The 14,652-nt window shown below is 34.4% G+C and overlaps 1 protein-coding gene across 1 annotated transcript in view; it reads right to left on the bottom strand.

Annotated features, from left to right (window-relative positions):
- LOC110450609 (tyrosyl-DNA phosphodiesterase 2-like) overlaps window positions 1–8,988 on the bottom strand; it is a 19,337-nt gene extending 10,349 nt beyond the window's left edge. Inside the window, exon 1 of the mRNA XM_021498219.1 lies at window positions 8,799–8,988. Coding sequence (XP_021353894.1) covers window positions 8,799–8,948 — 150 coding nt within the window. The 5' untranslated portion in view covers window positions 8,949–8,988. The remainder of the gene's footprint in view (window positions 1–8,798) is intronic.
- Window positions 8,989–14,652: the final 5,664 nt, after the last annotated feature.

Genomic DNA, 14,652 nt, shown 5'->3' with positions numbered 1-14,652 from the left:
CATCATCATCACAATCACCAGCATCCTGACATAATTCTTAACATCATCATCACAATCACCAGCATCCTGACATAATTCTTAACATCATCATCACAATCACCAGCATCCCGACATAATTCTTAACATCATTATCCTCATCATCCTCATCATCATCACTATCATCTTACATTATCATCATCTTCATCATCATCATCACCATCCTGATATTATTCTTAACATCATCATCTTCATCACCATCATCCGACATCATCATCATCGTCATTATCATACATCATCATATAAGATATTATTCTTAACATTATCATCATTATCATCATTATCATATGACATCATCAACATCATCATCATCTGTCATCATCATCACAATCACCAGCATCCTGACATAATTCTTAACATCATCAACATCATCAACATCATCATCATCACAATCACCAGCATCCTGACATAATTCTTAACATCATTATCCTCATTATCCTCATCATCATCACTATCATCTTACATTATCATCATCTTCATCATCCTTACATTATTCTAAACATCATTATCCCCATCATCATCATCAGCCATCATTATCCTATGTCATCATTTTCATCCGATATCGTAAGCAGATATTAAAAAGTTGCCAATGCCATACACATACATAAAGACATACACACTGAGACACTGATGCAAAAACAATATGCATAAACCTATGACATCAAACACAAAAGAGCAAAACCAAATAAACTAAAACAAAAACAACAACAAAAACAAAACACAAAACATGACAGGGGATGGGGGAACAATCCTAGGTAAAAAAAAAATAACTTAAGCCTGGCAAATTAAAATGTATGAGAAATTTGATGATTATTATTACAGTGAGGAAACGCTAAAGTACAATAGATGTATATATGTATAGAACAAATATGTCATACCTGTATATATATATATATATATAGTCATATTATAACTGCATCCAGTTATCTATTTGATGGTTTAACTCATCCTTATTTATTAATTTATTCTGTTTAAACACAAGGCTCTTTTGTGCTTTTAATTCAAATTTCATATGGTTTTTGAGACTTATATATAGTCAGATTAAGGTCTATTTCCAGGCATTTAGTTTTATATATGTATTGTTTTATAAGTTGTACTATGATGTTTTCTATATAAAATTTTGTATGTTTATATGTATGTTTACCAAAAATGAATTCTTGTTTATCAAATCTTAGTGTAAGGTTTTTAGTTATAATATTTGTTTTCAAAATGTCAATTAGCCTATCAACTTTTTTGCAATCCCATAGCACATGAACTATTGTTTCAGGGTGGATTTTACAGAAAGTGCAAAGGTTATTGTGTGATTTGACAACTTTCAATAAAATGTGTTTGTAGTGGGGATTCTGTGGTTTATTCTGTACTGTATGTTAGCCACTGTAGTTTGGAGTAAGTGGTGGTTTTAAAAGGACATTCATATATTTTTTTCCATGTTTCTTCACCTATATTATCATTTAAGATCCATTTTCTTTGAGCAGTAGGTTCAACATTATTTTTAATTAATATTGAATAAATGTCTTGTGCTCCTTTACTATTTCGAAGTATTAACTTAAGATTGATAGGTATATTTGGAAAAATAACTGCTTTTTCTGAAGTAAAAATGTGATGATTTATTCTTATAAAATGATGCACAGCATTCTTTGGGCCTTGGTATGTCAAAAAATTAGTATTTATGTTATATTTTTCTTGAAATTCTTCAAAATGGTAGAGTGATCCATCCTGTTTAATAATGTTATATACAAATTGTACTCCCTTTTTTAACCATGAGTTTTTGAATGTAAATTTTCTGTCAATTTTAATTTCACTATTGAACCAAAGAGGGTTTTCACGTATATTAATTGGTATTGTATATATTGCTAGAGATAATAGTAATGTACCATGCTTCTAAGACATCTTTCCAAAAGAGGTTACTACAACGTTTAGATTCTTCTTTCAATTTTTCAAGCCCACAGTTAGCTAATGTTACTTTATCAAAATAAGTTTCTAAAATAAGAGCCCAATTTCCTTCTTCTTTATATACCCTTCTTATCCATGTTGCTTTAAGAGCTGTTATAACAGATTTTAAATGTATCATTTTCAGACCACCTTCTTCATAACTTTTAATTATCACATCTCTCTTTATTTTATCTGGTTTACCATTCCACAAAAATTCATACAGAATACTATTATTTTTTCTTATATATGTTTCATCAGGTAGTTTTTTAATAACTGATATTTTACCTATTGGTGTATAGTACTCATCTATTTCATGATGCTATAAGAGATTTTAGTTTTATAAGTTTTTTATCAAAATTCAGTTTTGTAATTCTGTGTAAGTCAACATCATAGTCTGTCCCGAGAAAATTGAACGTTGTACTTCCCCATTCTAAATTACAATCTGTTGTGTAAGTGTTTCCACTATATTTTTTGCTGCCAATCCACACTACCTGGGTCTTGGAGAAATTCATTTTTAATCCTGATATTTTTGCGTAATAAGAGAGATCTTTTTAAAGTTTCATCCAGAGATCTGTTAGAACCATCTAAAATAACAGATGTATCATCTGCAAATTGTGATAAAAGAATTTCATTATCCCGTACAAATATCCCCTTGATGTTTTTGTTATTTCTTAAAAGTATGATACAATTTCTGCACATAAAATAAAAATAAAAGAAGATACAGGATCTCCTTGACGACAGCCACGTTCTATGCTGAAAAAATGTGATAAGTTTCCCCCTATGTTTACTGCTGAGTGAATATTTTGTTGAAACAGTTTTATCGAATCAATTATAGTTGGGCCAAATTTGAAATATTTTAGGGTTTTTGCTATAAAGTTCCAAGAAACAGATTCGAAGGCTTTTTCAAAATCAATGAGAAGTATAAGTCCAGGAATATCATAGTCTTCTGTATATTGCATAACATCATATATTAAACGAGTATTTTCCCCTATGTATCTACCAGGAATAAAGCCAGTTTGGTTATTACTATCAATTTGGTTATTATTGTTTTTAATCGTTCAACTATTGCACCAGATGCCATTTTATAAATATTATTTAGAAGGGTAATTAGTCTCCAGTTTTTTAATTAGTTACAAGGTTTATCTCCTTTTGGGATGCAAGTAATAATTCCTTGTTTCTGTATATAGTCCAAAATACTTTAAAGAATTCAACAGTGAAACCATCTGAACCAGGACTTTTATTATTTTTCATTTTTTTAAGGGTTTTTGCTAATTCATTAATAGTAATTGGACCTTCTAAACTTACTGACTCATGGGGGGATAACTTTGGCACAATATATGTTCTTAAAAGTTCAGGGAGATCAACATCCTGAAATAACTGATTTTTTTTATATAAGTTTTCATAGCAGTATTTAGTTTCCTTCAAGATTTCTGTCTGATCTAAAATTACAGTCCCATCTTCTTTAGTTATATTAGGAATTATCTTACGAGTAAAGTTACGTGATTCTAGCCCACAGTATTTTGTTGGTTTTTCACCTTCACTTATCCACTTGGCCCTTGACCGTATCATATTACCTGCTTTCTTATGTTTTCTAATTTCTTCTAATTCTTTTTTCTTTTCATCTATGTTATTTAAATCTGTAATTTTAGGAACTGTTTCTAATTTGTTTTTAATTTGATTTATAAGATCCTTTTCTCTTTCATTAGATTTTTTTCCCACATAGCTAGAGTATGAAATGGTTTTACCCCTAACTTCCATCATAAGAGTTTCCAAGAATAATTGATCATTTACAGTAAAGGTTATTTCATTTAAAGGAATTGCATTTAAATTATTTATGTTGTATACTGGTAAAGAGTACTGTTGTTTTATAGAGTCTATAGTAGATTTGATGAGAGTTAAATATTCTAAATCAAACAATAAAGAGTTATTAAATTTGGGCCCAGTTGTTCAAAAGCTGGTTAGCTTAATCACTGTTTAATGACATTTTTCAACCTTTGATAATTTCGTCAATATTCAAGGTAAAATCTCACAATTTTGCATGTGAATTCACTCTACTAAATATTTGATATCTGGAAAGTTGTATCTAATTCAATGGTTTATTTTTTAAGTTACACATAAATTAAAATTTGCGCTAATCACTGATTAAGCTAATCACCTTTTGAACAACTGGGCCCAGATCAGTAACTTGGTTCAATTACAGAAGATGCTCTAAAGCTTGGTAGTAAACTGTCAGATATCAATATGTAGTCTAACCGTGCTTGTTTAAGAGGAGTTTTATTACGCAATGTATATCTTTTAGTATTGGGGTTAAGTTCTCTGAAGTATCTATAATTCCAAATTCATCTTTTAACTCTATAACTTTATTTCTTGCATTTGGGTTATTTATATGTTTATAATTATCACAATCTAATTTTGGATCCATAGTAATGTTAAAATCCCCAAATAATATATATTGTTTATTACCTAATTCTTCTATAATATTCATTATCTCCTCGAAAAATACTGGTTGGTCAGTGTTAGGTCCATATAGTGTTATCAAAGTAAGTTTCTTAGAATATCAAGTGCTAACATATTACCGTTAAAATGCTTTCTTACCTGTAAGACTTTATACTCGAAATGTTGTTAAAAAGTATTGCAGTTCCTCTAGAGTTAGAGTTAAAAGAGTTAAAAATACAGTCAAATCCCCAATTCCAACAAATATTTTTTTCCTTGTCTGCTGTGAAGTGAGTATCCTATAGACAGTAAATATTGTACCTGTTCACTTTTAAATAGGAAAACACATCTTTTTGTTTAACTAGATCCCCAAGACCCTGGCAGTTGGCAGATGGAATCGTTATGCTATCGACGACAGAAGCAGCACATGGTATAAGAGTAATGACCTATAACACGAGGGGTAGTATACTCACACAAAACAAATAAATACACAAAATCGATAGTAGAAGTCAGAAAGTAGCAGGATGGACTCAAAACCCACCGTGTTTACACATGGCACACAACACTTTCCAACTTCCTGTTAAGCGTCACAAAGATAAAGAATTTTGCAGTGCGTTCGATACACATAACTGGAATACATTTAGAAATATAATACAAGTAACACATATTCAAAAGCAATAAGTTGATAACTTGATTAAAATCTAATTAATAATTAATTGTGAACCATCTGTAAACATAATATCTACAAGTCATGAATATTGTCACTCATGTTCCCTCGTGGCCAAGATGGCCGGATTCTATCTCATTCACCTGCCCGACCACGCAGGTTTTCTCTGCATACTCCAGCTTCCTTCCATATTAAGAATCAAACTCTCTGTGTGCTTCTGTCACAAAAAGAATGATTGAGATACGCTGGGGGAAAACTGTTTGGTATAGAAAACTGTGTTTACTACATATTTGACGATTAGTCTAAGAAAATGTATAGAGATGTTAGCTAAAAAAAAAGGAAAATTAAAAAAAGAAAACATTGTAATACTTTGATGTATCTGAAATTGTCTTTATATCGATATGTAGTCTCAATTACTGTTCCATCCTGAAACACCGGATTGAATTTCAAACTTTGTAACTGTCACCGAGGTTTGACAGGTAATGATGCCAAATAATATTACTGTTTCTGTCTACAACTAGTTATAGATCGGCACGCATTGTTAAAAAGAAATACGTTGCTGAAAAAGGGCGTTGCACTTGGGTTGGTTGTCTGGAAAATTAGTGCTAATTTTGTCATAAATGCATTTTCCATTGCTTCTTTTATGAGTGGTATCAGATGCATAAATAATGTAAAGGCTATATCCAGACTTTCAAAAATGTTAATTATTTCAACCATATTCTCAACAAATGGAAATCAAAAGCTGATGATTTCAAATGATCATTCTCTTTTTGAAGATATTCCCAGTAGAAATATCAATAGAACCGCAATAATGACAAAAAGATCTTCAGAAAATATCCGCATTTTTACTTTTTGTGCCTGTGGAAAAAACTGAAATAAAAAAAAAGTCTTGAAGCACCAACAAAGAGATAAATGCAACGGACATCAGTTCCAGAATTTTCCAGTTATCTTTCATCCTTCCGGAAATAACCGATGAAGGCCGATGGGTTGTGACGTGTTTGTGACGTCATAGTATGATAATCTCTGAACGAAGTTTCATGCCTGTTAGTATCAGAGTTTATGTGATAGACTTTTTTCACTCAGAATGTATATTATTTTTTATCTAAATAAACAAGTAATAAAACATGAAGATTGTTTTAACTATATGAAGATATTTATGTATGGGTTAAAACACAATTGTCTTTGCTTCAAGGATACGTCTACTTCCGGACGAAAAAAATGAAAGGCAATGTGTAGCAAGGGGAAGCAACTCTGTTTATGCACGCATGTGTTACCATTAAAGAGCTTCGCTCAAGCGCCAAAGGCTACGCTCTTATAATGTATATCAAGTTTCAAAGAGATCGGTCGAAATGTAGGAGGAGATTGCCGGACGGACGTACAACCCGATACCATAATACTTCCGTCAAATTTGACGGGCGTATAAAAATGCCTCAAACAACTACTCTCACTTCCAGTCACGACATCCGACGTTAGTTAAAAGAATAATGTCCTTTTTTATTGCAGGTATTTAAAAGAACTTTATGCGTTTTTATTTCACTTTATTCCCCATCTGAGTTATAAAATTGTTACTGCAAATGGGTAACTGTTACCCAAATGCCGTTGTTGTGTTTGACCTGTTAACAGTTTATCTTATGTCATTCTGAAATCTGTATTATCTCATTCTGAATAAGTAATTATCATAGATAAACAAAAGCAACACTCTTTTTAGACTTTTCCTTTTCATATTATTTATAATCACCCTTCATACTTATAGTCACTGTGTAGGACTGACACCGGATATAGCTAGTACCGAAGCGGGTATGGAAGCGGGGCGTAATCAAATCACGTTAATTTTTCCGATATTTCTTGTATTTTATGGTAGTGTAGAGACAAATAAAGAAGCACGACAGTCAAGCATAGATGTAATTCATATCTGAAACAGGAGGCATGTAATTGTTTTGGTGTAGTTGCAAATCATTTACAAAAACAGTCTACCTAGTACTGCTAAATCTTCATTCGCAACAGCAAATATTGTCTTGACTTGACTTATATACATTTATATGCTAAGATGATTTCTTATAGTTATATAGTCATGATAATACACGAAGTCACTCTATATTATGCTTCTTTCTTTAGATATTGGTATAACTGATTTTGGTGAAGTGTACGGCGAATAGAAAATTTCAAAATTACTCGTGTACGGCGAATAGTTCATATGGTATACAGTATTCAAGTGAACACTTGCCTAAATGTGACATATTTTGTTAAAGCTAAACTTAAACTAACGTTCCCCGATTACCGTAAATCTCCTACAGTGTAAAATGCATGCACCTTATCGTACGTAATTTGTAGAACACCAAAGATTACAAGAAACAACAATGCACTCAATACAGTTGTACAGGTAAGTCAGATAACCACTAGTCTACCTTTACTGTAGATGAAAAGGATAGGCCAAAATGATACTAGTGTGTCTGTTTTTCAGCCCTCAAAATATTAGGATTGCAATATATTTTGTTTAAGTACCAATTATAAAACAAAGTTTCAGACCATAATTTAAAAGTGCCTATTTAAAGTTGATGAAAATAAAGTTAGGAGAGACTTTGAAATCTTAAGTAGGAATGAAACAGACCTTTACCATTGCCTGTTAAAGGTATACATATTTTACACTTTCAGCCATCTGATGCAGATTATCTCTACATCACCCTTAAAATTTCTTGTGTAACCCCTCCCCCTTGTATATTAACGTTATGACAGGGAAAGAGTATGTCACCTTCTGCCTAAGTTCCAACTCTCCATCGCTATTGTCAAGGTCACAGCTAAAGTTCCAACTCTCCAACGCTATTGTCAAGGTCACAGCTAAAGTTCCAACACGCCATTGCTATTGCCATGGTCACAGCTAAAGTTCCAACTCTCCACCGCTATTGTCAAGGTCACAGCTTAAGTTCCAACTATCCACCGCTATTGTCATGGTCACAGCTTAGGTTGTGTTATAGCATGTGAAAAATGGGTACTCCTTATCATTATCTAACTTGACATTCATTAGACTTTCAACATTTGTAACCCCTTCCCTTTACGATATCATTCAAAAGTGTTACAAAGCAACATCATTGGTATGTTACTCCAATGGTATAACAACATAAAAACGTAGCTAGTACAAATGCTCGCTCTAAACATGGTTATGTTAGTATAGCTATTCGCCGTACTGTTAACTTGCTAGTCGCCGTACACTTGAAAATGTATCAACAACTATTCGCCATACACAGACGAAAAAACATTTCAGTCAATTACATCATAATGACTACATTTAGACGTATGACCTTTATATGTTTATCCCGGTCTCATCTACATATGCCAATGACGTCCATTTCATCATCGTATATACCATACTTTAACAGTTATCTCGTCTTCTTTCTTTGTAAATGATTTTGTACCGCTACTTTGTAGTCATTTTTTACCATTATCTTAAGATCGCATGAAATAGTTTACAAATCATCATCATTGTTCATTGTATAACTGTTGTGCTCCTTTAATTGTCTCTACGCTACCAGAAATTACCAGAAATATCGGAAAACATCCCGTGGCTTGTCTGCGCTTAGCGTCCATGCCCGCTTCGGTACTAGCTATATCCGGTGTCAGTCCTACACAGTGTTAGTCGGAACTAGAAAAGATAAACTATTGCTAGTAGTGTGTCTCCGGAGTGTTAAGGCCACTAAAATCCGTTTATTAGTGTGTACCAGATATGTTTACCTACGTCAATATTCCACTCAACGTCCTGGAGGTAGAACATGGCCAGCGCTGTGTCCGTCCCTGTGACTTCGGCAAATTTTTGACATCGCGACTCGCACTCGTCCCGACTCGGAATTGCGCTGTCATCTTGATTGTCCTCCTCGGTATCGCTCATCTTTGACGTTCCCGCGTGTTGTCGGAAGTTGAGTTTGGATTAAAACAAACAACACGGAAATGGACCAGAAATCCGGAAAAAATGTCGGGTTTTAAAATCCGGACAGTCTACACAAAACGTACTTAGATATAATTTATGTAATGTTTATCTTCCTCATTTTGAACCCATTTTGTCGTATTTTATGATGCTCATAAGAGTGCTTTGCGGTTATGTTGTCACTAATAGAGGACTCGACGTAAACACATGGCATCACTTGGATTTGACTGAGATTTATATAACCGGAGTCGTCGATGAAGCAGAAGACGCTTACCCTTCCGAAACGCCTTGTGTTTTCTTTGTACATACCTTTCATATTTCTTTGTCAAGTATTCCATTGGTCATATTTTGCCCCAGTTTCATCGATTTATTGGTTCATTGACACTCTGGTATTCTCTCCTCGTTTATTGATATTTTTATAATTGGTACAGAAACCTGGTTGTCACCTAACATCAAGGACAACGAGGTTTTCCCTGACTCTTTCAAATTATTTCGAAAAGATAGAGTCGGTAGAGAGGGGGTGGGGTGTTAATTGCCATAAAAAACACCCTTATAAGCCAAGAAGTACCTGAACTCACTGTCTCTGACAAATGTGAGCTAGTTTGGGCCAAGGTAGACATTATTGGCTGCAGATCACTATACATATCTGCCTTTTACCACCCTTAAACAAACGATGTGGAAAGTGCTAATGGTTTTGATTCCTCTGTTAAAAGAGCAGCCAGCATAAAAAATGCAGCTCTACTCATCGGTGGGGACTTTAACCTACCCGGTTGGGATTGGCAATCCAGAACTCTAAAACCAGGCACCTTACATCAAAATATACACCAATTATTTGGAAACACTTTTGATGACACTGGCTTGACACAAATGATCTCAGAACCAACCAGGAAAAACAATTCTTTAGACCAAATTTTCCCACTTTGATACCTAGAACGGAAGTCATGCCAGGCGTTTTGGACCATGATATAGTGGTTGTGGAATTTAACATTGCCCCAAAATAGCTAAAACAAAAACCTAGAGATATCCCACTATACAAAAAGGCAAACTGGGATAATATCAAAACTGAACTCAACTCCTTTGGAACTCAGACTTGACCATATATCAGACGCAAACGAACTATGGGAAAAGTTCAGGGTCAAGTTACACTCTCTTATAAAGGCCCATATCCCCCCAAAAAGGCAAAAAAATAAAGAAAATAAACCTTGGATTAAACAAGAAACCAGACAACTCAGAAAACGAGACAGGCTTTACAAAAAGGTGAAAAAGTCAAAAGACCCTCAACTCTCCTCTAAGCACAAAGACATCAAACGATTAGTACAACAACAACTGCGCCAGTCATATTGGCAATATATAGAGGGCATTGTAACACCTGATACTGGTAATCCAAATAATGTCAGCAAGAAATGGACGTATATTAAACACCAGGAGACGGAAGGCACTAATATCAGCCTATTAAAGCAGGATGGGAAACTTCTATCAGACCCCATTGATAAAGCAAATGCTCTAAACAAGCAGTTCCATTCGGGATTCTCCCCTGCAACTGAAATTTCCATTGCAGAATTCCATCAGACACTCCACGTAGATGACAATTCAATTGCTGACCTAAATATTACAAACAAAGGAGTTCTGAAACTACTGCTAAATCTAAAACCAGGAAAAGCTGCTGGCCCTGATAACTTTAAACCAAGACTATTTAAGGAACTTGCAAATGAAATAGCCCCCATTCTGACACCGAATTTTACCAAATCATACAATACTGGTATTGTACCAAATGACTGGAAGACTGCTCACGCAGCCTCCTTATACAAAAAAGGACAACGCTATACTCCTGAAAACTGCCGTCCCATATCGTTGACATCTGTGTGTTACAAGCTTTTTGAACACATTATAGTAAGCCACATCATGACCCATTCAGATAATCAGGATTCACTCTACCCTTTGCAACATGGTTTTCGAAAATTCAGATCCTGCGAGACCCAATTATTGGAATTTGTTGAAGATATTACTCAAAATTTAGAAGCTGGCAAACAAACCGACGTATTAATATTAGATTTTTCGAAGGCATTTGACAAAGTCAGCCACTCACTTCTTATTCATAAATTAGAACATTACGGAGTAAGAGGGAAAACAAATTGCTGGATAAAAAACTTCCTACTTGGCTGCAGGCAAGCTGTCCTTTGCGAAGGGGAAATTTCATCATATATGCCTGTAGAATCTGGGGTACCACAGGGGTCAGTTCTGGGAACAAGTCTCTTCCTGCACTACATAAACGACCTAGCATCAAGCCTACAATCCACTGTAAGATTATTTGCGGACGACACGATAGCTTATCTGACCATATCATGTGATCAGGATGCTAAATGTCTCCAATCTGACCTGGACAAATTAGCTGTATGGGCAAAAGACTGGACTATGTCCTTCCTCCCTGACAAGTGTAGCGTACTTTCTATAACACGTAGTCGTTCTCCCCAACTGTATGATTATACCCTTTAAAACATGTAAATACTGCTAAATATTTGGGCATTACGTTTAGTTCAGACATGCGTTGGGAGAAACATATCACCAACATTTGTAACAAAGCAAACAACACTCTAAGCTTTTTAAGACGAACTTCAAAATCAGCTCCAAAGGAATTAAAGAACAGGGATACAAATCTTTAGTTAGGCCATCAGTTGAATATGCCAGCACTGCATGGGACCCAAATTTAGAACAAGACATCAACAAAATTGAAATGGTCCAGCGGAGAGGAGCAAGATTTATCTTAAATCGCCATGGCGACAGGCCCAGTGTAGGAGATATGTTAGATACTTTAAATTGGCCACTTGAAGAAACAGAAGAAAAAATGCCTGCCTAGCCATGTTCTACAAAATTAAAAACAACCTGGTTGCAATTGACTCTACAAACTACTCCAAGCTACATGTCTATCTAGAAACCAACATGAACAATGCTTCTCCACACCTCACTGCAGAACCCAGTATGAGAAAAGGTCCATTTATCCACGCACTATAGTTGATTGGAGCAGCCTCCCGCCATAGATCGCCTACAAAAAAATCACTAGTGGCCTTCAAATCTGCTATCCTTAACTTTAAAAAAACGTAAAGTAATGTGTGTTTTTAACCTTACCTATTTTTATAAGGTGATTATTTCTAAATTAGAAAAATCATTAGCAGTACATCAGTACACTCCTGTACGGGAAGGGTTCAGAAAGATGGCCAGTGTTGATATGACCAACACCGATTAAGAACCATTCCCCAATACAGAGCAGTTGTAATCTTCGTTAAATTGGCAATTTATTTTTGCTTCCATGTACAACGATATGACCAAACCGGGTAAGAACTCTTCCTAATACAGAGTAGCTGGTTCTAAAAAACAAACAAACAAAACACTTATTAATCAACCTTCAAATTTCCTTATTATTTACTATTAGTAGCATTCTTCCGCATACTAGTAATTATTATTATTATTATTATTATTACTATTATTATTATTTTAATTGAACACGCACAAACCAGTGTCATTATATTCGGCAAGACGATTGAGGACACTTCCATGGCAGAAGCAGAAGCAGAAGCAGAAGCAGAATAACTTCACACTTATAGAATCAGTGAATAATTCTCCAGCTGTGTGCAAAGTGGGACGAAACAAATTTCAAAATAGGAATAAGCATACATGTGTTTTGAACTGTTGACATAATGCAGCCATGTTTGAATATATGATATCGACACTACTCACTAGACTGTACACAAGTCCATCCATAGCCATGGTATAACAAGGGTGGACACTACTCCCAACAATGTGACAGGTTTTACACGGCGAAAAACTTTTGACAGGCGCCGCGTAACCTCTAACTGCCCATAGCTGATTTTCCCGATGCTGACGATCACATTTTCAAAGTTCGGATTAAGAAAGAGTATATCATGTTTACATACATTTAAATGAGCAAAAGGGTTCAATAAATATTCCTTTCCATAAATCCATGATTATATGAGAAAAAAAATCGTGTCAAAGACATAAATAATGAGTTTTTCCTCATTCGAAGCGAAGCAGACAGCATTTGCCATGTTTTTTCCGGTTAATACAAAAATGGATTACACGTAATGTTTCACAAGCGGAATACAAACAAACTCCGTTTCATTTCGTTCCGTTTGAAATCCCCTGTGCTATTTTGTATTAATCCAGGAAGCCATGTTTTAAATGTAGGTCAGAGATGTGCTACAACGACATGGACATGGATTTTGAGTGTTCTATTCTGTAATATACTATATATTTGTGTCTGTGACATACATATAAGATCTATGTTATATTAACCGTGAGTAGACATCGTTGTCATGAACTGTTTACCACTTAAGTGAGTTTTTGAAGCCGATTTTGTTCCGCCCGAAATTAGTGCTTCGGAAATGAGAGGTTGCAGTCGGCAAAATCCTATCCGATAGAAGAAAGGCCGACCAGCGGCCTCTCATGTTATGGGAGTAGGGTGGATACATACATTTTAAAATAAATCGGCGAATTATGCACCTTTATAAGGACAAGTTCACATCTTGTTATATACAAATAAATAATTATTGAAAATACCTTCATTTAGTTCACATATAAACTTACCTTTATCAGTGCACTTGCTACATAGGCATTGCGAAATGTGTACATGGTCTATATTTAACACAAATCGTGATGAAGTAGCGATAACGAAAGGCAAAAAACATCGGTTTTAACAATATATAAAAAACGGGATCGTCTGAAGATTAATAAAACAAACAACTCGACAGTCAGACTCTTTTTTGTTTTGATTATTTTTTTTATTATACAATTTAGGTTGTGAAGCATGAACGAACTGACTCTCTGTATTTATTAACTCAACCGTTGTAATTTGCATATATGTTTATTAACAAAACTGTTCAAGTATTGAGCGTTGTTGAGTAATTTGACATTGTTGTAATCTTTACAATACATTTGAAATGTATTCTAACTTTTGAATAATAAACGTAGAGCAATTCCAAATGTATTCCTTATACATCATAAACATTTTTCAAATATCAAATCAGTCAACAAAACCGTAAATAGAAATCAAAATCGATAAAAACGAGGCAAATAATGAACAAAGGAAGATTTACATGGAGACGTTGGAAAAGGACAAAGAAAAGATTCCATGGTTTCTGAAAGGCTAGAGTTTTCTTCGTCAGCAGTGTCACGTCATCATCACAAGAACTTGGATAGGGATTAGGAATCAACAAATCACACTTATGAGCGTATTAAATCCACCTTCCTATCACACTGAGAAATAGCATATTACACTGAGAAATAGCATATTACACTGAGAAATAGCATATTACACTGAGAAATAGCATATTACACTGAGAAATAGCATAACACACTGAGAAATAGCATAACACACTGAGAAATAGCATATTACACTGAGAAATAGCATAACACACTGAGAAATAGCATATCACACTGAGAAATAACATAACACACTGAGAAATAACATATCACACTGAGAAATAGCATAACACACTGAGAAATAGCATATCACACTGAGAAATAACATATCACACTGAGAAATAACATATCACACTGAGAAATAACATATCACACTGAGAAATAGCATAACACACTGAGAAATAGCATATCACACTGAGAAATAACATATCACACTGAGAAATAACATATCACA

Source organism: Mizuhopecten yessoensis, unplaced genomic scaffold, assembly GCF_002113885.1.
Source record: "Mizuhopecten yessoensis strain PY_sf001 unplaced genomic scaffold, ASM211388v2 scaffold5345, whole genome shotgun sequence".
In the NCBI taxonomy this organism is placed as follows: Eukaryota; Metazoa; Mollusca; class Bivalvia; order Pectinida; family Pectinidae; genus Mizuhopecten; species Mizuhopecten yessoensis.
This window is presented reverse-complemented; position numbering and strand designations above follow the sequence as displayed.